Source organism: Megascapheus bottae, chromosome 15 (genome assembly GCF_031878675.1).
Source record: "Megascapheus bottae isolate mThoBot1 chromosome 15, mThoBot2.hap1, whole genome shotgun sequence".
NCBI classification, from domain to species: domain Eukaryota; kingdom Metazoa; phylum Chordata; class Mammalia; order Rodentia; family Geomyidae; genus Megascapheus; species Megascapheus bottae.
The window spans coordinates 39,297,659-39,322,226 of NC_143523.1; the positions used below are offsets into that span (position 1 = coordinate 39,297,659).

General features: G+C 37.4%; 1 protein-coding gene and 1 non-coding gene across 5 annotated transcripts in view; one reads left to right on the forward strand and one right to left on the reverse strand.

The window, feature by feature from the left end:
• Window positions 1–24,568, reverse strand: part of Jmjd1c (jumonji domain containing 1C) — a 182,497-nt gene that overhangs the window by 125,903 nt on the left and 32,026 nt on the right. For all 4 annotated transcript variants that reach the window (XM_090346399.1, XM_090346401.1, XM_090346402.1 and 1 more), the window contains exon 2: window positions 773–937. In XM_090346399.1, coding sequence (XP_090202525.1) covers window positions 773–937 — 165 coding nt within the window. The remainder of the gene's footprint in view (window positions 1–772; window positions 938–24,568) is intronic.
• On the forward strand, window positions 9,691–9,796 carry LOC150054189 (U6 spliceosomal RNA). The gene has a single exon (XR_016537958.1). It is a non-coding gene; the product is annotated as a U6 spliceosomal RNA (small nuclear RNA).

Consider the following 24,568-nt stretch of genomic DNA (forward strand, 5'->3'; position numbering starts at 1 on the left):
ACTGGTGCCCACCTTCCTAATCAAATTTAAGAATTTTGTTTAGTTGGTATGTTCTTCTATAAAACTTTTATTAAACTTTATTACAGCAATTTATTAAAATCTACATGTTCCTGAGTCATTTCATCCAAGAAAGTGATTTTACACATTCGCTGAATATACATTTCCCATCTCCTTACACCATTCAAGAAAAATAATTTGCTACTTTTAATGCTTTAGACAAAGTATCCATTCTACAGTTTCAAGGTTTAATTCAGCAAAATTATTCCACACTGAGCAGCTATCTCTTAACTGCCTTTAATTCAGTTTATGTTTTCACCTAACTGAACTGAATAAACTATTGTTTGTGAACTACATATACTGAAAGAACACAAAGGAGAGTTTTTCTTTTGAGGGGGTAAGGGGGGAGAAGTGAGGAGGGTTGGTTTTTTTGTTTTGTTTTTTTGGCACTCCTGGGGCTTGAACTCAGGGCCTGGGCACTGTCCTTGAGCTTTCTCTAGAGCCACAACACACTCCTAGCCTTTTCTGTTTATGTGATGCTGCGCAATCAAACCCAGGGCTTTGTGCATAGTAGGCAGGCATTCTACCGCGAGGCCACACTCTTAGCCCTACAACATTGTTTATTTTTTTTAATGAAATAGTAAAATTTCTGCTAGATAACTGCAAAGACTCTTCAGAAATATTAATCTATAATCAACCAAAGAAACAAACTCAATTTGATTCTTGTTCTTTTAAAACAAAAAACTGAAAATAATAAAACACAGACCAATCTTACCAGTGCAGGCCACTGAATCTGCTTGCTCTTTGATCCCTGAGTCTGGCTAGGGTCGTTCCTTTTGGCCCAAATTAAATGGTATTCCACCAAGAAAGTTGAAAAATCTTCATAAACTTTAACCCACTCTCTTTTATCCCATTCAAGATCATCAAACTCCACATATACCTATGGAAAAGTAAAATAAAATTGTATAAGCCATATAAAGTAACACTTAAAATATATTCAAAATATAACCCATAAAAGTTGAATTAGAAGAGAAATTAAGAAATTATTTCTCTTAAAATTACTGTTTTCATAACATGAAGATAAAACATCAACTATTTTATTAAGAAAAACAATTTACATTACAGAGTTGGGTACCACACTTGTGTTTCACACCTATATCCTAACTACTCAGGAGGCTAAGACCTGAGAATAGTTCTTTGACAGAAAAAGTTTGTAAGACTCTCATCTCCAATTAACTATACCGAGGTAGAGCAGTTACTCAAGTGGTAGAGTCTTTGCCTTGAACACAAAAGCTCAGGGACAGCACCCATTGAGTTTAAGTCCTAGGCTAACAATAACAACAAAAAAAAAAAGGAAAAAGCAAACCAATTTACTGACTGCTGATCAGTATAGATCTATATTGATGATTTTAAAAAAGAGTATAGTCAAATGTAAATAGTGGTTTAAGGTTGTCAATCAATAGCAGAATATGTGTTTAGTAAGCATAACACCATGGGTTCAATCCCTAAAAAAAGAAGAAAAGGAAGTATTAAATGTTAGGCTTTGCAACCACAGCATTTATCTTAACAATTTCTGTCTCTGATGTTAGCACCCAACCATAAGCAACATAAAATCTGATTTAACTTTGTTTTAATAAAATATTACTTACAAAGGTACAAAATCGGTGATAAATCTATATGATCCATGTTTGTGTACATATACTCAATTATTTTCAAATAACAATGAAATAATTTAACTGTACTGCTGTCATTATGCAATGCTTCAACTTGAATCATGCCCCGGCCATTTTTTACTTGCTTAATTTATTTGCCAGTCCTGTGGCTTGAACTCAGAGCCTGAGCTCTGTCTTGGTGCTTTCTCAAGGCTAACGCTCTACCACTTGAGCCACAGCACTACTTCTGACTTTTTCTGTGTATGTGGTACCAGAGAATCGAACCCAGAGCTTCATGCATTTTAGGCAAGCACTCTACCACTAGGCCATGCTCCCGGCCCTTTCTGCTTTATTTTTCATATATACGATCTCACGCTAATGTCTGAAGCTGGCCTTGGGCTAAAACCTTACTTCTGTATGTGTATGTGAGCGCATGCACGCACACAGAGAGCTAAAATTATGTATATGCATTACCACTGTCAGCATAGGAACCAATTATTAGTACATGCTACAATATATAGAAATTGTCAGTACTTTTTTTAAGATACTTGAAAGAAGCCCGGCTCAAAAAGCTAAGCAGTGTATAACTATGTTCATAAGACACTCAGGAAAAGAAAAAAAAAAAAAAAACCTAGAAGGACTGGAACTGATAATTTGGTCATTCACAGTAGATAAGGAGGTAGTAGGGTATAAGTTTGACTACCAAAGAATGGTGGCCAATGGAAAACTTTGAGGCAGTGTTCAAACTGTTCTATATCTAGACTGTAATAGTTATATAAATGTGCATTTGTCCTAATTCATGGAAGTATTCAAAGTAAGTAATTTACATAATTAAAAATAAAGCAGTAAATTCAACTGAGAAAAGGAGGAATAAGCATGATGACAATGTTATGTTATTACTATTTTCCAAAGGCCAAGTTAATACATGTGGATTTAATTATAAAGTCTCCATTTTATGCCTTCTTAGGAAAAGGTAAAAAAAGTTAAATGACAAAAGTATATACCAATAAACTGGTGGACCAAAAATTAGTAAAATTATATCAATTTACCATGGCACAAGATGACCACACAAGTCCCATTTCCTTCAGAGAAGGAAGGGACTTTTTAATGTTCTCTGATATACATACCTACTCCTCCAGCATTTTTTCTTTTGTTTTGATTTTTGAGGAAGAGTTTTGTTAGGCAGCCTCAACTTCTCTGAAGCTGGGAATAAGGCACATACAATAATGCTCAGCTCATCTTATTATAATTTTGAAACGGCAAATTTGGCAGTAGAGTTGAAAAAAAAAAACTGTGGAGCTGGGCACAGTGGCTCGCATCTGTAATCCTAGGTACTCAGGAAGATCTGAGGACTGAGGTTCAAAGCCAGCCTACGCGCTAAAATCTATGACACTCTTATCTCCAATTAACCACTAGAAAATGGGAAATGGTGCTGTGACTCCAGGGGTAGGGCTGTAGCCTCGAGCTGAAGAGCTCAGGGACAACACCCAGACCCAGAGTTCAACCCCCTTGACCCAAAAAAAAAAAAAAAAAAAATACTATGGAAATCTATTGTTGAGAGTACATGTAACAGGTAATATTGCAAATTTGAAAAGAGAAAGCACTCATGAAACTGTATGCTCTAAAAATCAAATGGTAATACAACTTGAGTGCCAAAAGTTTAGGACAGACAACCTTACTTACAGGCTTACAACTTCTATTTTCAAGAAAATCTTAGAAAAAAACCGAACTCTTTAGAGAAACTAATAAAACTTTTCCACAACAGGCACAAGGTGGCACTGGAGCACAGAGTATGCATGTCTTCTAATACACCTGAAGACTTTTCCTTAATCATACATTAAAAAAAAAAAAAAAAAAGAGCCCTAACCGCCCCCCCCCCCGGCAAAGACAAAGAATTGGTATATATGCAGTATTGGTTTCATAGAAATTTATATTTCAAGTTGAATAAAGATTTCACAAGACTCTATTTAATGTTCATTTTTAAATAGCAATCTAGTTTAACAAATAGGTGAATTTTCCTTCTACCTACTCCTAGTAAGAACTGTTTAGCTCTCTCCTTATTTAATCAATATCTGAATTTAAACTGATCATAAAATCTTCAAAAAGTTATTACTTATTAATATCATCTTTTAACCTTTCGTTCTTTATCACAGGAAAAAGAAAGCTATAAGTACAGAAAAAAGTTCTCAATTATTTAATGTATACTATTAACTGAAGATGTAAACCTATTTTGAATAAATATACTGTTTAATTTTTACCTTTCAATTATACAGACAACACCACTAATGGATTTTCATGCATACAGTTTCAACAATTGTCAACAATCTTGTTCTAGATAAAGTAATTCTTTCAAAATCTATTATCAGTATTATTTTCCTAGGAAACCCCTCAGATTTGTTCAAATTAGGAGCCCCAAAAAAAGTCTACATAATTCAACTTGTTGGCATAATTATCAACAGCTCAAAAACTTGAATCACTCCAAAACTAATCTCCAAAGAAGCAACCATCCCGTCTTCTTTAAAGAATAAGAATGGCCTATAGACACATGAATAAATGCTCAACATCTCTGGTCATAAAAGAAATGCAAATCAAAACAACTCTAAGATTCCACCTTACTCCAGTTGGAATGGCCAGGATCAAGAAAATAACAACAGATGCTGGAGAGGATGTGGCCAGGAGGGATCACTACTACACTGTTGGTGGGAGTGCAAACTCGTTCAACCACTATAGAAAGCAGTATGGCAGTTCCTCAAAAGACTAAACATAGAGCTCCCCTATGACCCAGCAATTCCACTACTTGGCATTTACCCAATTGTCCAGAAACAAGGACACACTAAACCCACTAGCACAATGATGTTCATTGCAGCACTATTTACCATAGCAAAGATATGGAACCAACCCAGATGTCCCTCAGTTGATGAGTGGATCAACAAGTTGTGGTATTTATACACAATGGAATTCTATGCTGCTGTCAGAAAGAACGACATCGCCCCATTTGTAAGGAAATGGAAAGACTTAGAAAAAAATCATATTAAGTGAAGTAAGCCAGTCTCAAAGGAACATAGGCCCAATAGTCTCCCTCATTTGTCATAATCAGTAGAAACCTTGGGCTCTCCTAGCAGAGATTTACAATAGAACAAAATCTAGAGACATTAGGCCAAATAGTACGACACTAAATGTAAGGAACTCCAGGATAAGGAAACAAAAGCCATATAATGAGTGACTGTTGTCCTTAATGTACTATGTTATCTCTCGTCTCTTTTGCCATCCCTTGGTTATCTCATATTGTTACAATTTTCACCTTGTTATCTGATATATTTTATATGTGCTTGATTGGTTATTTGAAATTGGATAGGGAAGGGGGGAAAATCAAGATAAGCAGGGCGAGGGGGGAGGGAAATGGGGACCATGTCATGAGAAAGGGTATCAATGTTTGTGAAGTTATGCACCTTCTATCTGGTGAATATAATATAACCCTTCTATTAATCACAATAAAAAATTTTGAAAAAATAAAAATAAATAAATAAATATCCCTAGCTGGGCACCGTGGCTCATACTTGTAATCCTAGTTACTCAGGAAGATGAGATATGAGGATCAAGGTTCAAAGCCAGCCCAGGCACTAAAGATCTCTTATCTCCAATTTAATCACTAAAAAACAGTAAGTGGGGCTGTGGCTCAAGGGGTAGGGCAGTAGCCGTGAGCTTAAGAGCTCAGGGACAGTGCCCAGGCCCAGAGTTCAAGCCCGATGACAGACAAAAACAAACAAACAAGCAAACAAGCAAGAATATATAATATATATATATATAATGTATATTCATCCATCCATTCCAGGATCACTTTGTTATGTCTTGCACTTTGTCATATCTTGCACTAGACCTAAAGTCAACTGCATACTCTAGGAACTCTGACATTCTAAAGGGAAAGATCATTCAAGAGAAAATCTGGATGCTAGGGATATTCATTACTCTTGAGTTTGTCAACTTTTCTAGGTCTTTTTATAGTGGTCATTTGGTAGTACGACTTGTTATTTCTAACTGTAAATGAACTCAACATGGTTTTTCACCTTATTCATATTTTATCTTTATTTTTTAAAATTTTTATTTATTTTTGCCAGTCCTGGGGCTCGAACTTAGGACTCAGGGCCTAGGCACTGTCCTTGGGCTTTCTCAAGGCTAGAGCTCTACCACCTGAGCCACAGCACCACTTCCAGATTTTTTAGTAAGTGGTAACCAAGGAACTGAACCCAGGGCTTTGTGCATGCTAGGAAAGCATGCTACTGCTAGGCCACACTTCTGGCCAATATTTTATTTTGCTAGAATGCACGAAGCCCTTGGTTTTATTCCTCAGTACCACATACACAGAATAGGTTGGAAGTGGTGCTGTCAATCAAGTGGCACAGTGCTAGCCCTGAGCAAAGGAAGTTCAGGAACAGTCTCTAGGCCCAGAGACTGACTGGCAAGAAAGAATTAATATACAATGACACCAACAATTAAAATTAAAATTATCTGCTTTGTCAATTCAAATACAACAGTCTAGGAGTAATAATCAACACTATAATAAAAATTATTTAGTATCATCTATTGCCTGTCTTTTCTCAAGGTATAATTGACTAGCCAAGTATAATTCAGAATTATGAAAACATTTACCTGGCTTCAAAGTTACATCTAAAAAAATAAAGTATATTTCAAAATTTGCTATTTCTGTCTCTGTACTTTACAGTGGTAGTCAGGATACCAAGTATTTTAAAATAAAAGAAAAACAGTATCTAACGTGAACACACACTCAGATATATTTACCTAAGTAGGAGCATACTTAACAATATGGGAATTAGCAATCATGACATAGAAAATATTCTGTATTTATATTTATCTCTACGATTTGGCACAAGAACATTTTTCTATCCAATTCCAACTCTACTGATGTCTGAACTGTTTCAATCCATTCCCTCCCACCTTTTCCATTCCCTCCCACCTTTTCTATTTCATTAATTTCTGCCCTTTAATTTCTGTCTTGTCTTAATTTGGATCTAATTATCCCTTTTTGTCAAAATAGTACCAAACGTCATTGGGTTTATTCTTTTAAAAATATAATCATAGCCGGGCAAGGTGATCAACACCTGTAATCTAGCTACTCAGGAAGTTGAGATCTGAGAATCTCGGTACCAAGCCAGCCTGGACACTAAAAAGTCTATGAGACTCTCATCTCCAATTAATCACCAGAAAACTGGAAGTAGCACTGTGGCTCAAGGGGTAGGGTGTGAGCATTGAGCTGAAGAGCTCAGGGACAGTGCTCAGGACTGTAGTTCAAATGCCCCAATCAACACAAAAAAATAAAAATAAAAATATGATCATAAATTTATACTTTTCTGTTTAAACCCTATTGCAATTCTCTAAACACACATCTGATTTACATATGTAGATAAGCAAGGATGTTTAAAATGACTTCTAAATTCCCTTTTATTTATTCTTATAGTTTATTCAGAAGCATACTATCTAATAGCCCCTGTATTTGAGATTTTCTGAGACATCATACTGTTATTTCTAACTTAATTCCAAAGGGGTTCAAAAACTTGTACAACTTCTACCCTTTTATTTAGACTTCTTTCAAGAATCAGCATCTGGTGATTTTTGGCAAAGATAAGTCAGTTTTACTGTTATCCCAGCTCTTCAGGAGGATGAGATCTGAGGATTGCTGTTTAAAATCAGCCTGGGAAAGGAAAGTATGTGAAACTCTTACCTCCATTAAACTTACAGGCAGGAGTGAGTAGAGCTGTGTGCCCCAAGTGGTGAATGCTAGCTTTGATGCAAGCTGAAATGGCAATTAAGCCATTTTGGTAGTCCTAATTTTCATTTTTTTTTCCTTTGAAACAAACATTTAGGACAACCTCACTTCCAAATTTTGTTCTGAAATCCATTTCTAATTTTTTTTTAACAGTCCTGGGCTTGAGTTCAGGGCCTGAGCACTGTCCTTCGACTTTCTCAATGCTAGAGCACTACCACTTGAGCCACAGCACCACTTCTGGCTTTTTTCTATGTATGTGGTACCAAGGAATCGAACCTGGGTCTTCGTGCATGCTAGGCAAGCACTCAACTACTAGGCCAAACTCCAGCCCAGGTTTCTAATTTTTCTTAAAGCTTTTACTGATCTTTGCTTAAACACTTAATGCTTTATCCTTTATTTGCATTTGAAGAACCCTGTGGGCTCAAGGCACTCCCTTTTGCCTCCAGGCCTCTTTTTAGAAGAGGCATTTTTTTCTCGGCTGTTACAAACCTTTAAACATTCCTTTAAAAACCTTTTTCCCCAATTTAATACATTGTAGGGGGCAGTTTAAGAAATACCAATCACATCACCCACATTTTACCATCACATTTCCAGTGTCAGTCTGCAAGCAAAAAGACAGGATGAAGATGGTCTACTCAGTCCACCTGACCAGGTTTAGATGACCAGCCTTTGTGCCAGCCTTTCTTTCACTATGTGTGGACTCTCCCTTAGGGACTTTTCCACCATGGGAACCCAAAGCTACACCTTTGCCAGTTCACCTCTCACCCCCAAAGATGGCCACATAGGACTATCCTAAGTTTTCCCTGTCCTTTCCATAGGCATTTGATTACCTAAACCGTTTTAAAAAACAGGCAAAGTTTCTGACATTGATTAAACAAATTCTCATTTAAATTTCTGATACTTATCTCCAAATTTTAACTCAAGGAAATAAATTCCAAATTCCTTAATGCCTCTGGGCTAAACTGGATACAATGTTTACAATGTAAACAACTCTATGCATTAAAATACCAGATTTTTAAATGCAAATTTTTGATCCTTTTTTAATTAGTTCCTCTTTAAAACAAGGCAATGATCCTTTGAGTCACTTACGCTTGGCCATAGTTTGTAAGCATGCCTTACTAATGTCCATGTCTACTGGGCAGGAACTTGTCAATCATCTGTAATAGTGGGTGTTTGCTGAAAGCCCTGAGTGAATTTTGGGTTGACACCAGCCACAAATTAAAGAGAAGTCTGTGGACCTAAGGCTGTGTCCCTATTGATCTGTATATAGGCCTACATATAGTTCCCCAGGGGAGGGGAGAGGAGGGGAAGGGGAGAGGAAAAAATGGTTTCTTATGGATAAGAAATGATCTGAACAGAATTGTCTTAAATGATTGTTCTACAAAAAGGGAGAAAGACAAATCCTAGAATTCCTGTATGTAGTAGATGGTATGAGCATTATCTTAAGAATGGAGCTTACAAGTGGAATTGGTATGTAATTGAGTTAGCCATGATACAAGCTGGGTCAGGGTTGATACACTGATGTCGAACTATTCTTTGTGTGCACTTGAGGGATTGTTAAGCTTTGACACATGTTTCCCAGTTGTGAGGGCTTTCTTGGATGCAGAACTGCGAGGGCACGTTGTATACCCCTCCAAACCAAAGAATGCTGTCTGCCTGAGTCTGATAACAATTGCTGGCCACCCAAGCCACGTGTTAACTCAGCTGGCACTGTTAACCACAATTCAATCCAGTCCTTACAGGCCTTACAAGTAGTTGATTTGAGGACATGTTCATTGTCTGATTTCCAGTACCCTGGCACACAAGTGAAACTACACTGTGATTCCCAGCACTCCAACCACTGTGAAGGCAACTACTGGGTTTATCACTACTAGGTGAAGACAGCGTGTGAAGATCCTGGACTTTGAGACTTCCAGAAAATGGACTTTGACATTCTTGGGTATCAAACAGATGCTAACCTAACCTAAAACATATAACATAAGTCAATCAACAAGCTCACTGACTCGCTAGGGTTCCTAACTCAAGCTGTCCTCCAGAACAGAAGAGGACTATATATATTGTTCCTAGAGGTTTGAGAATGTTGCTTTTGGGCGAACCACACTGGAGTAATTAAAGCCTGGCAGCTGTAAAGAGGAGACTAGATGAGTGAGACCGGGAGAGACAGGGGTCACAAGGATGGCATGAGAGGTTGTACAACTGGTCCCTCTGGGCAAGTGTAATTAATGCAATGATGTCCTTAGTAAAAAAAAAAAAAGATCAGTGCTTGCTTTGGCAGCACATATACTAAAATTGGAACGATACAGAGAAGATCAGCATGGCCCTGCGCAAGGATGACACGCAAATTCGTGAAGCGTTCCATATTTTTAGGTAATGCAGCTACTACAGGAGAACTTGGGGAATGAAAATGTGCACAGGTCTGTGAAGCCACAGATTCTGTCTGTGTTTGGTGATATTGCCCTTGCTATTGGTGGAGAGTTTAAAAAATACCTTGAGGTTGTATTGAATATTCTTCAGCAGGCCTCCCAAGCCCAAGTAGACAAGTCAGACTATGACATGGTGGATTATCTACACAAGCTAAGAGAAGGCTGCTTGGAAGCCTACACCAAAATTGGCCAGGGATTAAAAGGAGATCAGGAGAACGTACACCGGGATGTAATGCTGGTACAATCCAGAGTAGAATTTATTCTTTTATCGACCATATTGCTGGAGATGAGGATCATACAGATGGAGTAGTAGCCTGCACTGCTGGGCTGATAGGAGATTTATGTACAGCATTTGGAAAGGATGTACTGAAACTAGTAGAGGGTAGGCCAGTGATCCATGAACTGTTAACTGAAGGACGAAGATCAAAGACTAACAAAGCAAAAACCCTTGTTACCTGGGCAACAAAAGAACTGAGGAAACTGAAGAACCAACCTTGATCTGTTACCATTGGGATGATAACTTGAGACCCCCACTGGAAATCTCCAATCTTTTGAAAAACCGGGAAGTGAGGAGTGTGCACGGATGCTGAATGTTTGGGAATGAGAGGATGAGTGAATGAGGCTTAAACATCACATTGAAAATCCTGCCACAGCCACCAACAGCAGAGCTGTTAGTGAGCTAAGTAAGCACTGACAGTAAAAACCATAACATCGGCCATCTTGGAAAAGAGAAAAACAATGGATTTACTTGCTTATTAAAAAAAACAAAAGAGCTGTCTCTTCCCAGGGGTTGCTAGAACTAGCTTTCTGTCTTTGGTGTGGAATGGAATGACTGGTTTGGGAGAGAAGGAGGGACTGGGTTCAGCTGTGGTGCTTTGTTGTAAAAGGCAGCCTGGCCTTTGCCACTGAGGAGAAAGATGGAGCCTGTCCCTTTGCCGTGTGGTACTATATATGTACTGGCTAGAAGGAGGGGAAGGGATTTTTACAGTCGGAGAATGAGTGTGTGTGAATGAGGCGGTATCCACATTCTCAACTTCAAGTCATTGCAGTTTCTTTTTCCCAGAAAACAAGGGGTTAGATGTTGCATTTCATGAAACTAACTGAAGTTCTGTCTACTGATGCAGCACAAGAGATATGTGTTTAAAAAAAAAAAAAAAAAGGAAAGACGCTCTTTAGGTTTTGTTTTCTTTTTTTTTCTTTTTTAAACTAGGGAAAACACCTACGAATGGTCAGAGCTCCTATCCTGATCTTTTCATCAAGGTGCCTTTCCTGGTAACATGGTTCAACTGTGAATGTAGAAAGGGGGTGGGGGGAGAACAAAAACTCTGGAGTTAGAGGATATAGAAAAATAAAAGTACAATTGTTACAAATGAATACAGACTTCAAAAATGAGAATACAGCCATAGCCCAAATCTAAATTTAAATTCTCAAAAATTGGCAGCACAAAAACAAAGCTCTCTCCCGACCTGTATCGTGGCAGTTCGAATACCCCCAGAAAATTGTGCCAAAGAGTTTAAGAAAACAAATGTACAATAAAATACACACACCCACACGGAAAAAAAAAAAAAAAGAACAGCAAACTTCAGGTAACTTTGGATTGCAAATGAAGATAAATTTAATGTTCAAACAATCTGATAAAATAACCATTTGGAAACTGAAAAAAAAAAAAGAGGATCAGCGTTATAAAACTGATGATCCTGAAAAGCATAATTATATACATATTTACATGGACCCGTATAAGCCATTTGTATTTTTATACTTGTACAAGGTCGGACTTGCGAGGGTCAGCGAACTAGGCACAAGCTTGTTAGCCTATCCGTCAGCGAACTAGGCACAAGGTTGTTAGCCTATCTCGCCCCTTGTCGGATTTTCTCCACTGATCACATATTGGGTCTGTCCCTTCACCCGTTAGTCAGGCCCCTTTGTCAGGGTCTTTCTCCTCTGACCCCTTATTAGGTCTTTCTCTTCGCCCATTAGTCAGGCCCCTTGTCGGTTTTTCTCCACTGATCACATATTCGGTCCGTCCCTTCACCCATTGGCCAATCAGTTCAAAACACGACAGCTCGCTAAACCGACCAATGACTAGTCACGACCCTCCTCCTGTTTTGTACTGCGCCAATCAGTTAATGGAATCATAGTGCCAGTGCTTACTGGGACCTGCCCCCTACCAAAGAATGTATTAAAGGTGCTTTAACTTTGTGCATGGGTCCCCTGGTCTGCACTATCAGTGCTCAGAGACCCGTGCTGGAGCTCGTCAATAAACGACTCATTGCAATTTGCACTGATCTTCGGTCTCTGGTGATCCTTCCAGGGGGGGCTTCAAGTTTCTGGGCATTATAATCCTACACACCCAGGATAACCCTGTTTGTATTGAGGTAAATGAGTCAAGGATTTGATTAGGCTAAAAGAAAAGGGGAGAGTGTTAAGGGGAGCAAAGACTGACACCATCTTGAATGCCCTGAGTTCCCTGCACCATTGTGGAAGGTAAACAATGGTAAAAACAACCCAGCCACCTTTGCCCTTCTAGGGAGGGGCAATCTTATCCCCACTCCCCCATGAGGAGGGATATCCACTTGGGTGGAGGGGAGGCCTGCTTTGTGTGGAAACCTGCCCAATTTGTATGCTAACTCCAACTAAGGTGATAGGTAAATTCAAACACTAGGCTGTAACCCTATTGGCTACCTGAGTGTGGCTGGAGCTGGCTATGGTCCCTCTGTGTATTTAACTATCCCATTGGCCACCTGTGTGCGGCCAAGTTCCACCGCATGGGTTTTGGCCTTAAAAACCCAGTGATGCTCAGGGTCAGTGTCAGCTCATGACTCTGGACTATGTCACTATGTCCCTGGCTGGTCAGTTCATCATCTACTTCCCCAATAAATTCACCTTTTTATTAAAAAAAAAAAAGAAAAAAAGGTAAATGAAATTGAAATGAGCAAGGAAGTCAAAGAATACCTAACCACTTTTTAAAATTAGTTTTGGTCTGCAGAGCCTAAATAATCATCTTAATAAAGATCAATAAAACTCCAACAGGTTTAAAAGAAAACAGAAAATGAAAACAACTTCCAAAGTAAACTTTTTAGGAATGACAGATGTTTCCTACAAACACAGAACATTCAAGTTCAAAGGTTTTTAGCACTATCAATATTAATATATACCTAAAATTCAAAACTAAGTTTAAACAAAAAAATGTGCTTCATTACAATTGTGAATTTTTATTATCAATAAATATTTTTCAGTGGGCTGATACACTGCATTTTTAAAACAATGTGGGGGAAAAAACCTCTCAAAATAAAATAATAAAACAATAATAGAGCACAGCCAAGAACTGTTAGATTCATCTTGTAATCTTTACTCAGGAAGCTTTGAAGTGAGAATCATGGTTCAAAGCCAGTTCAGGCAAGAAAGTCCCTCAGACTCTTATCTACTATAAACTAATAGAAAAAAGGAAGGGGGAAAAAAAAAAGAAAAAAAACACTGGAAGAGGAGCTGTCTGTGGTTCAAAAGGCAGTATTAACCCTGAGCAAAAAAATGCTTAAGAGACAGAACCCAGGCCCCAAACTGAAGCCACAAGAGTGGCACATGCACACACATACACATTCAGATTAATAATTAACCTGTGGGATGATGAGGGTTCCAAGATGCAATGATTAAAAAATGACCAGAATCAATGAATATGAACACACATCTGCAATGAAAGTGGTAGCTGAAATAAAATATTATAATCTAGGTTTGGAGAAAACTAGTTATCACTCAAATTTACACTGGATCTCCAGAGGTCCAATAGAAAAATGGACTGGAGGCCAGGAGCATGGCTTAGTGATAGAGTGCTTGTCTAAGCATACTAGAAGCCCTGGATTCGATATCATACACATAGAAAAAGCTAGAAGTGGTGCTGTAGCTCAAGGGTAGAGTGCTAGCCTTGAGAAAGCTCAAGGACAATGCCCGGGCCCTGAGTTCAAGCCCTAGACTGACCAAGAAATAAATTAATAATAATAATTACTGAAATTTACCTTCATTAGCAGCTAAACTTAATCTCTTCCTAACTCTCATACAGGTAGACGTTTATTTTCTATTTACTAGAAGTTCAATCTTTCTAATATAAGTCAGAAATTCATCTCATTTAAATTAGAAAGTATAAAGTATGCAAAGATTGTTACTAAAAACAAGAGGATGGGTAAAAATTGATGAAATGTGTAATTTCTCTTCTGGAAAATTCAAACAATTTTATCTCAAAGGTCTTACTATACAGACATCAGGAAATATCCTGACCTGCAAATAGCTAAGATTACAATCTATAAATCCAATCCACATAGTTAAGAGTCCCAACTATAAGTAGTCACAATTGTCAGATATTTCATATAAAGAAAGCATTAACTAAAAGAGCCTAAAACACTTAGAGAAGGGAAAGGGTGAATGGCAAATAACACTTAAAATGGAGGAGAAAAAAACACTTAATATTAATATAAATGATTTAAAAAAGAAACATTTACAAAGGATCATTTAAAGAACAGAAGGGGATTAACATCAGAAAGTTAAATTTGGATCCAAGAAATAAAAGATTTAGAAAATAAAAATGAAATATTTTTCTAGTAACTATAGGAGAAAAAAAAAACAGTGCAGTTCTTTATCACAATACAGAAGTTTCAGAAAAAGAGGGGAAGAAACTGAAAGGTTATCTTAGGCATAATTCAAGAAAAACTGCCAAAATGAAAACTGGGAGGTCTGCAAACTGAAAAGCTACTCAATAGATGAAAATAACTATAATATAGGAAAATTATAGACACAGGAAATCTATCCAGCTACCCTCCTCCCATCATCACCTCCTTGCCGGGGAAAAAATGGAGGCTTGCTGGGGTTTGAACTCAAGATGCTAATGATGCTACGTTAATGCTCTATCAGCAGGCTACACACATTTCCAGCATCTCAATCCTCAAGCTTTTAAACATCATATTAAAGAAAAATGAGGAAGCCATCTGTTTTTTTTAAAGGAACATCACAATAGAAGGCATTAATTGCTGCTTTCAACTTTTTCAGGAAAAACATTTCCATTCTCTAATTCAGGACTCTTTATTCTATCTAGATTGAGTACTATCTGGAGGGACAGTAACAATATTTTCAGAACAGGACATAAATACTGTCCTAAAAGCCAATACATTCTAAAGAAACTAAAGAGAAGCAAGGAAATCACCAGGATGACTGGGAAACAAGATCAACATAAGAAACCAGTTCACACATAAAACTCCCAAGAGGATTTCATAAATAAGATAAAACATGTGGTGTGATGATGAAATACATCTGTAAATCCCATTTGAGATGCTAAGGGAGAATTGTTAATTTGAAAGGAGCCTGAGCAGCAGAGTAGCCATCCTTCCCACAAAAATGTATATTAGAACATTAAATTGGTGAAAATTCTATTACATTAGCAAGATCAAATTAACTATTTTGAAAATATGCATACTCAAAAAATGCCATGTTTTAGTACTGTTAGCTTGGAATTTGTATCTCAACTTTTGGATTTGGAGGATTTCAAATCCCTCTATTCTTTTTCTCAGGTTATATCTAACTGGCTGCTCCAATCACTAAAATCATTATGTCAACTAACCACCTTAGTTTAAGTGTTTAACTTCAAGGACCCATGAAAATTTATTCAATTCTCTAACACATGCCCCTCCCCCCCACCTCTTGTTGGTTGTAGGGCTTCAACTCTGGGCCTGGGTGCTGTCCCTGAGTTCTTCAGCTCAAGGCTACCGACCTACCCGTAGGGCCACAGCACCACTTCCGGGCTTTCTGGTGATTAATTGGAAATAAGAGTCTCACAGTGTTTAGTGCCTGGGCTGGCTCTGAACCTCAATCTTCAGATCTCAGCCTCCTGGGTAGCTAGGATTACAAGAGAGAGCGAGTCACTGCACCCAGCCCACATGTCTTAATTTTTTAACTTAAATTCTTATTGCAATTACTTCCTACAAAAATAGCTCCTCAGGGCCTGGAGTTTAGCCTAGTAGTAGCGTGCTTGCCTAGCATGCACAAGGACCCAGGTTCAATTCCTTAGTACCATACACATAGAAAAAAGCCAGAAGTGGTGCTGAGGCTCAAGTGGTAGAGCTCTAGCCTTGAGAAAGTCCAAGGACAGTGCTCAGGCCCTGAGATCAAGCCTAGGACTGGCACAAAAAAAAAAGCTCCTCATCCAGGCTCAGTGGTACACACCTGTAATCCTAGTTGCTCAGGAGACCAAGATCCTGGTTCAAAGACAGACCCAGCAGGGAAGTCTGTGGGACTCTTCGATTACTCACAAAAAAGCTGAGAGTGGAGTTGTAGCTCAAATGGTGGAAAGCTAGCTTTGAGCAAAAAAGGTCGACAGCACCTATGCCCTCAGGACTGACACACCAAAGAACTTAAAAAAAAAAAAAAAAAAAAAACCTCTTGAGATTTTCTAAACTGTGGGTTCTGCTGGTTTCCTTTCATCTAATGATCTCATTCCTTTTTTTTTTCACTTATGTATGTCTATTCCTGCTCAAGTTCTTGACTTACAATTCCTTCTATATTCAGTTTTTCAGAGAAATCTTCTCACTATGCTTAATCTTTCTGTCAATCCCAAAGGTGCTCAAAATATGAAATAATGCTGTCTTCCAGGTTTGCACCTCAGGAGATATATTCTCAATAATGAGCTGCTTGTTATCAATGAACATACAATAGGGTTCCCAAAGAAACACTCTTTCTCATATTCCTTAATTATTATGAAGAATGCAGCACCACTGGCACAGTTTGGGCACTGTTTTCCACTAGTTATACCCTATTCTCTTTTGTGAATTAATCTTGACTGTACACTTCAATTGAGAAATGCAGAGTAGATTAGCAAAGCACACCTCTAGATGGCTCTGTGAGGGCTTTTCCAGATTGTGAAAACTGACTTTATCAATGCCTCAATCCACTCATGGATTCAAACTCTAAACACTTAAGGAATGCCTTTGAAGGGCCTATCTGGCCCTAGACCCTTCATTTTATTCTTCCCCACTTCCTGGCAACAATGAGGTGAGCAGTCTCTACACACACCCCACCACTATGGTATTCTGCTGTCTCTTCAAGTCCAAAGCAATGAAAACCAGGCAACCTCGGACAGATACCTCAAATGTTAAAAATCAAAATAAAATTTCCTTTTAAGTTAGTTGTCCTAGGTATTTGTCATAGCAACAAAAAGCTAGCTACTATATTTGGGAAAATAATTTCTATGTACTTCATTTCTTTTCTCAGTGAAAAAGAGGTAATATCTACCTCACTGCATACTTGTTAATAAATAAGTTACATAAACAGTAGTTATACAAAATACTCAATAGAGTAACTTCATGTAAGCTCTATATCAGTATAAATTTTTCCTATTTATTGCTTGTATCATTTATTCTCCAGTATACCAGACTAGTCTGCCTACAATCATTCCTTTCTCATTTCAGTTTATTAATGCAATACATGTCATGATAACTTCCTGATCAAACTCCTAAGATTTACACTGATAGTTCTTCATTACCAAATCTAATGGCTAGCAAATTCTGGCCCACAACCAACCATCACTCATATTTGTATATAAATACCTACTTAAAATAATGCCATGTTCATTCCATATGTATTCTCTATAGAAACTTTCTGCTTCAACATCAAAGGCAAGTGGCTGTAACATTTTAAGGCCTACAAAGAATAAAATACTATTTGGTCCTGTAGAGAAAACGTTTGTTGATTCCAGACTTAACTTGATCATATGTACTACTACCCCTTAAATATTAACTAGTATGTCTGTGTAGGCACCTATCTTTTTAATTATATACTTGAATTGACCTCCTTGGCTTTTCTGCTGTTTTTCTATACAGGTTATTAGTATATAGCCTGGCCTCAAACTTCTTCTAGTCTACTTCACAAATGCTAGGGTTATAGATATGAAATATCACTTCCTCTTTTTAATAGAAACTTTCTATTCATTTTTTTGTGAGGCAGTGGGCCAGTCCTGGAGCTTGAACCCAGGGCCTGAGCACTGTCCTTGGGCCTTGTCAAGGCTGGACCTCTACTGAGCTACAGCACCACTTCCAGCTTTTTCTATGTATGTAGTACTAAGGAATCAAACCCAGGTCTTTGTGCATGCTATGCAAGTACTCTATCACTAGGCCAAACTCCAGGCCCCGAGCTTCCATATTTTTAATACTAGTTAATTATGGTGCCATTCAATGCCTAGGAACTGAGTAAGTCAATTGATTGATTATTATACCAAGTATTAGACTTTCAGTGAAAGACTGATTATAATACTGACTATTAGGGGCTGGGAGTTTGGCCTAGTGGTAGAGTGCTTGCCTTGCATGCACGAAGACCCGGGTTCGATTCCTCAGTACCACATATATAGAAAAAAGCTGGAAATGGTGTTGAAGCTCAAGTGGTAGAGCTCTAGCCTTGAGAAAGTCCAAGGACAGTGCTCAGGCCCTGAGCTGAAGTCCAGGACTGGCAAAAAAAAAAAAAAATATACTGACTATTAGACTTTCAATAAAAGACAGACTATAACAGAATACCATTACAAGCAAAATAATTATTTTTTAAATTCTCATATAGGAAAATATGAAACAAGTTTTTTTATTTCATAAACAATTGGGCATCAGCCCTTAGCTTCGTTCGTTTAGGAACTGTACATATATATTTGATTTTTAAATTTGATTTTAGTATATTCTTGGGACTACCAATATTGAATGACATTTCTAAAGGTAATATGCATAATATACTTTACAAATCATAATACTCTTAAGACATGGTTACAAACCCACAAAACAGAACTATGTGAGATTATATTCCTGAAAAGCCCTTCAGAATACAATCTCTTTCCATATTTGACACAAATAAACGTAAATGTAATACTATAAAACACCTGCAGAAAAAAATCCAGTCTAGCAACTGCTGACACTGTCAATTCATCACTTAATTGTCAAACAGTGAGGCACTCCTTCTCCCCCTTCCTGTACAGTCCATGAAGTTGAAGAAAACAGAGCTTACAGTGTTCTTGATAAACTCCCACAACTATATAGCTGAATCCATGACATTGTCTAAAAAATTACTATCTTTCAGAGAAAATGTTTTAACATAGATACAAGTTCCAGCTTGGTCTTTGGTACAATTTACCCTTAACAAATTGTATGTCTGTATTTTTAAAAGATACCTACAGCTAAAGAAACCAAATAAGAATGTAAAAGAAAAATAAATGTTAACGTTATACAAGTAAACATGATCAAGAAAAAAAAATAACATGCATCAAGACTTAATGACTAACTTCAGAGACAAAAACATTTTGAATCTCAAAATACTATCCACTCAACAATCAGGACTTCTAAAAATAATTATATTTTTGAGCGACTGAATTCAAAGATTTGAGCAAAAAATTGACATCATTTTATCAATATTTTTCAGTATGTTGTTGGTACTTTACAAATCTTTTGATATTATGAAAAACACTTAATTTTTTGGCATGTTATTAAACCATGAAAGGCTTGTCAAACAGCAGGAAAAAGCTATCTAATTGGCTAATTATACAGTGCTAGCTATTTCTCAAACATCTGCTGAAAGGTCAGATTTCCACTGCATGGAACCAATCAATGGAACTACACAATTCACCCAGTCCAGTAAAAAGCCAAACAAAGAACACCATTTTACATAAAAAATGAAATGTAACTTAGTAATAAGTGTAACTCTGTAATATACTGTAGCAAAGTCTAACCCCCTTCTTATGAAAAAAATTCACATATTCAAAGAATGACTGAAATTCTATTTGCATTGTAACCTAAAATTGTTTGTTGTGTTTAGGAAGTGCTCATATAAAGCTCTATCTTCTATTCATTAAAATTAAAGTACTACTTAAATTCACACTACAAGTAGTACCACATACTTTTCAAAAGAAAAATTTCAACAATGAATTGATTTTTTAAACAAATTTCGAATAAAATTAACTGCTAACACTTATTCAGTAAGGAGATTTCATTTGTAATTTCCAAGCCATATTGTTAAAACCAAAAGTCAAAGGAGAAGATTTTTTTTTTTTTTTTTTTTTTTTTTTTTTTTTGCCAGTCCTGGGCTTGGGCTCAGGGCCTGAGCACTGTCCCTGGATTTTTTTCTCAAAGTTGGGCTCTACCACTTGAGCCTCAACACCACTTCCGGCTTTTTGCTACATATGTGGTACCGAGGAATAGAACCTGGGTCTTCGTGCATGCTAGGCAAGCACTCTACCACTAAGCCAAACTCCCGGCCCCGGTGACGTCATTTTTTTCCTTCAAGAAAGATCTTAAGGGCCGGGAGTTTGGCCTAGTGGTAGAGTGCTTGCCTAGCATGCACGAAGACCCAGGTTCGATTCCTCGGTACCACATACGTAGCAAAAAGCCAGAAGTGGTTCTGTGGCTCAAGTGGTAGAGTGCTAGCCTTGAGAAAGTCTAAGGACAGTGCTCAGGCCCTGAGCCCAAGCACAGGACTGGCAAAAAAAAAAAAAAAAAAAAAAAAAAGTGACGTCACCAACTCTTCAAAACTTTTGCTTAGGTGGGTGTCAGTGGCTCAAGCCTATAATCAGGAGAGACTGCGGTCTGAGAATTACAGTATGAAGCCAGCCTCAGCAGGAAAATCCATTGGAACTCTCTTCTTCAGATAATGCACCAAAAACCCATAAGTAGAGCTATGGCCCAAGTGACAAAACACTTGGCCTGAGCAAAGACTCAGGGATAGCACCCAGGCCCTGAGTTCAAGCCCCAGGTCAAGTAATTTCTCTAATTCATAAGCACCTGAAACTTGCCACTAGAATTATCTCCAGCCACATCATACCAAGTAGGGTACATGGCATTTATGGGACACCCAAAAGACAAGGCAAGGCACTCTCCAAGGAGTTCCTTGTGTAGTTACACTTATTTACCCACAATGACCTCTGTCTAGAAACAAGGCAGTGATTTACTTGATATTGTGTTTACTTTGTACTGTTACATTTAGCATATATTGCTTTATTGAGGACTACTTTAATAAGGAAGAAAGCTTGGAGGCTGTTTCTCCAGAAAGGAAAAGGAATTTGAGTTAGGATGTTTTCATCGCTTTTAACTGGACAAGCAGTAGGTTGAGAAATTGTAATGTAACAGATTTCAAAGCTTTGAATAATCAGTATTAACTTCCTAACAGTGATTATATGTATTTGTGGGTTTTTTTAATAGTCTGGAGTGCATATTTATCGATGTGCTTTCCTTTCAGGAAAGGTTATCTAACTCAGTGATTTTGGAAGTTAGGCCTTCTTTATGCTGCTGAGGATTGAACCTAAGACATCTGTTGCATACTGGTTAAGTCCTCTACTACTGAGCTGTATCTTCAGCTCTAAAATGTCTTCATTTTTTGTTTGACTGAAACAAGTGTTCACTATGTAACACAGGCTGGACTGATTTGCAATCCCCCTGACTTGCCTCTCACATTTAGACAGCAGGCATGCACCACCATCTCCAGGTGAAACTTGTTTTTAACTGGCTTGTTCCCTGCCTCTTGAATATTGTGTGAAATACCAACTCACTTCACTAGCAGCAGGAGTCTATGTGGGGAGTTCCTTTCTTCCTCCACTGCTTGGCTAAGGACCCTAAACTACAGTACTTTCTAGTGTAAGATTACCCTCAGTCCAAAGTTTTCCAGCTTTTCTAGTGAAATCAGTTTGATGGTTAAAATTAGTGTTCAATAAAAGAGTTTAAAGCCGGGTGTGGTGGCTCACATCTGTAATCCTAGCTACTCAGGAGGCTGAGATTTTAGGACTGAGGTTCAAAGACATCCCAGGCACAAAAGAACCTGAAACTCTTGTCTCCAATTAACCTCCAGAAAATGGGAAGTGGGGCTTGGCTCAAAGGTTGGGCAGCAGCCTTGAGCTGAAGTGCTCAGGGACAGCACACAGGACAAGTTCAAGTTCAAGTCCCATGACCAACCAAGAAAAAAAAAAAGGCAAGTTTTTGTGTTTCTATGGGAAAACTTGGAAAATATTTCATATGCACTCAATGTTTTTTAAAATTAAATTATAACTTCGTTATAAGCTTTATAATGTAGTTAGGGTTATTACAACAAAATCATAACAATTAGCTATTTCTTGGTTAATATAATATGGGAGATGATATGGCTTACTGGATACATCAAAATTTCAGATGTCTTACGGTAGTGGTGAAGGCGTAGAATGTTTTATGTCCAGCTTTATCAGAAAGGTTATGAGAGATAGAAATTCCATAGTATATATAAAATTCTATAGTATTGTATATAACTACAGAACATACTTTACTGATCTGTTTCATAGTGAACTTTAGCTATAAAACCAAAGCCACTTTGAAATTTGCACTTTAAAAATTATAACATCTATTCTAAAAATATATATAATTTCAAATATTCACATTTATTTCCCATTAGTAATATTTAAGCAATCCTAGCATTTGTTCAGAAATAATTTTATGATTTTCTATGGCCCCTCACACACAAATTTATTATGCACAGCATTGAAAGTTACTTTAAGAATGACTCTTTAAGTCTTATTTTTCCTGTGGCTCAAGGGAAATGTATCCAATACACTTTTTACAGCAAGGCCCAAACTGTCCATATTTCTGTATGTTTTTATCAGACACTAACATGAACTGAGTTGTAAACAATAAAAGACCATGTGTATATGTATACATACATATACACATGCACACTTATATATAAACAAGTAATTTTAATACCATACAAAGAACAGGGCGGGGGTCCTGAAGCTTGAACTCTGGGCCTGGTTGGTGCTGTCCCTGAGCTCATTTTGCAAGGTGAGTGCTCTATCATGCTGAGCCATGACACCATTTCCTGCTTATTCTGTGAACTAGAGGGAAGATTTTCATTGACTTTCCTGCCCAGACTGGCTTCCAACTGCGATCCTCAGATCATAGCCACCTTAGTGGCATGAGCCACTGGCACCTGGCAAAACTTTTAATAATTTTGTTTTCTATATTTCTGATTACTACCACCACTTTCATGATAACTGAAAATTTATGTAAAATGTTTTAATTTCTTTCAATTCAAGTCAAGCACAAACAGGACACGAAGCAATTATTGTTCTAAGAACCAGAAAGCAAGAAACCAATTGATAATAAAGCACCATCAACTACCTTTGCCTTTGGATGAAAAGGTTAAGATTTCCCTTGACAAGTGGGAGAGAAAGAATGCCATATTGTCCAAAAAGAAACATACTCTTTACCGGACTTAAATAACTGTAACCTCTCTGTACATCATTTTTATAATAACAATTTTAATTTTTGACTGCCTTTTACACAATCTGTACATGTGTATACACCTACACAAACTCACTTTTTGAAGCCTCTGTTAAAATTCATGTAGCTGTGACAAAACACTTGAGATAAGTAATAAGAGAGAAAAATTTATTTTGGCTCATAGTTTCAGTCTATGTCATTTGGCTCTGCTTCTTTAGGCTTGTGGCAAAGCAGACCATCATGGCAAGAAATGGTGAGGCAGATCTGTTCATCCGTCTTATGGTAGCCAAGGAATAAAGGATCAGAAAGGGAGAAGCCAGGGCCCTAAAATCCCCTTAAATGGCACAGCTCCCAAAGACCTAATGTCCTTTCACTATGAATGTCCTATAGGTTCCAGTACCTCTCCCAACACCACGACAAATCAAGTCTTCAGTAAGCCTCTCAAGTCCAAACCAAAACAATACCATAATCAACAAAAAAACGGTGAAGGACAAAATTCTCAAGACAGTACACCAACTTCAAATCAATTGTACAAATATGTCGAGTATTTGATAACAATTACTCTACAAAAATACACGTCCTTCCTCCAAAGGGTAAATAAATGCAGCAATAGTACTCACTAGACACTATATTGAAAATGAATTATGCAACTTGTGGGTGACAATGGGAGGATTAAACTGGGAAAGTGAATGAGGGAAGGGGCCAAAATATACACTCTTTACTATGTAACTACCTTTCTAATAACAAAAAGGACACATGTCCTTCAACTGAAATTATACCATGTGAATATTCTTGAATTTGGAGGTTTCAAAAGGCTAAGGACAGTTTCATTTAATGTCAATGTTTAACTACATTATGTTACAAGGAAAAAACACACAGGATCGGAAGTCTGGCTCAGTGTTAAGGTTATATGAACAACATTCCATTTTCATGCCAAGTTTAATCTCTAGCACCAAACAACACATGAGGACATGATAAAACTATACAAAACTCCAGGCATTTATTCACAGACCAAAGGAGGATATTCTTAGAAGAACACAAAAGTGCAATGCCTATGTGCCTTTGATCATTTAGCTAAATACTATTTTATATAAACTCCAAGAAATAGAAACAAGAGGGTTTTTTCTTTTCTTGTCTTATTTATCTTTGAAGATAGGTAAGAGGGGATACAGAAATGGAAGGACAAAGGGTTAACAAATGCAGCAGTAGTACTCACTAGACACAAACTATGAATAGGGAAAGGGGGGAAAATAAGAGTAAAGGGGTCACACTACCCAAAAGCAAATGTACTCATTACCTGACTTATGAAATGGTAACCCCTTTGTACCTCACCTTTATATTATAATTGAAGTTTAAAAATAATTAATTAAAAAATGAAAGTGCAAGCATCAGAAGAAATAACTTAGACTTCATCAAAAAAAACCTTTCTCCTTCAAAAAGTATTTCTGAAAATGAAAAGGCAAGCTGTAC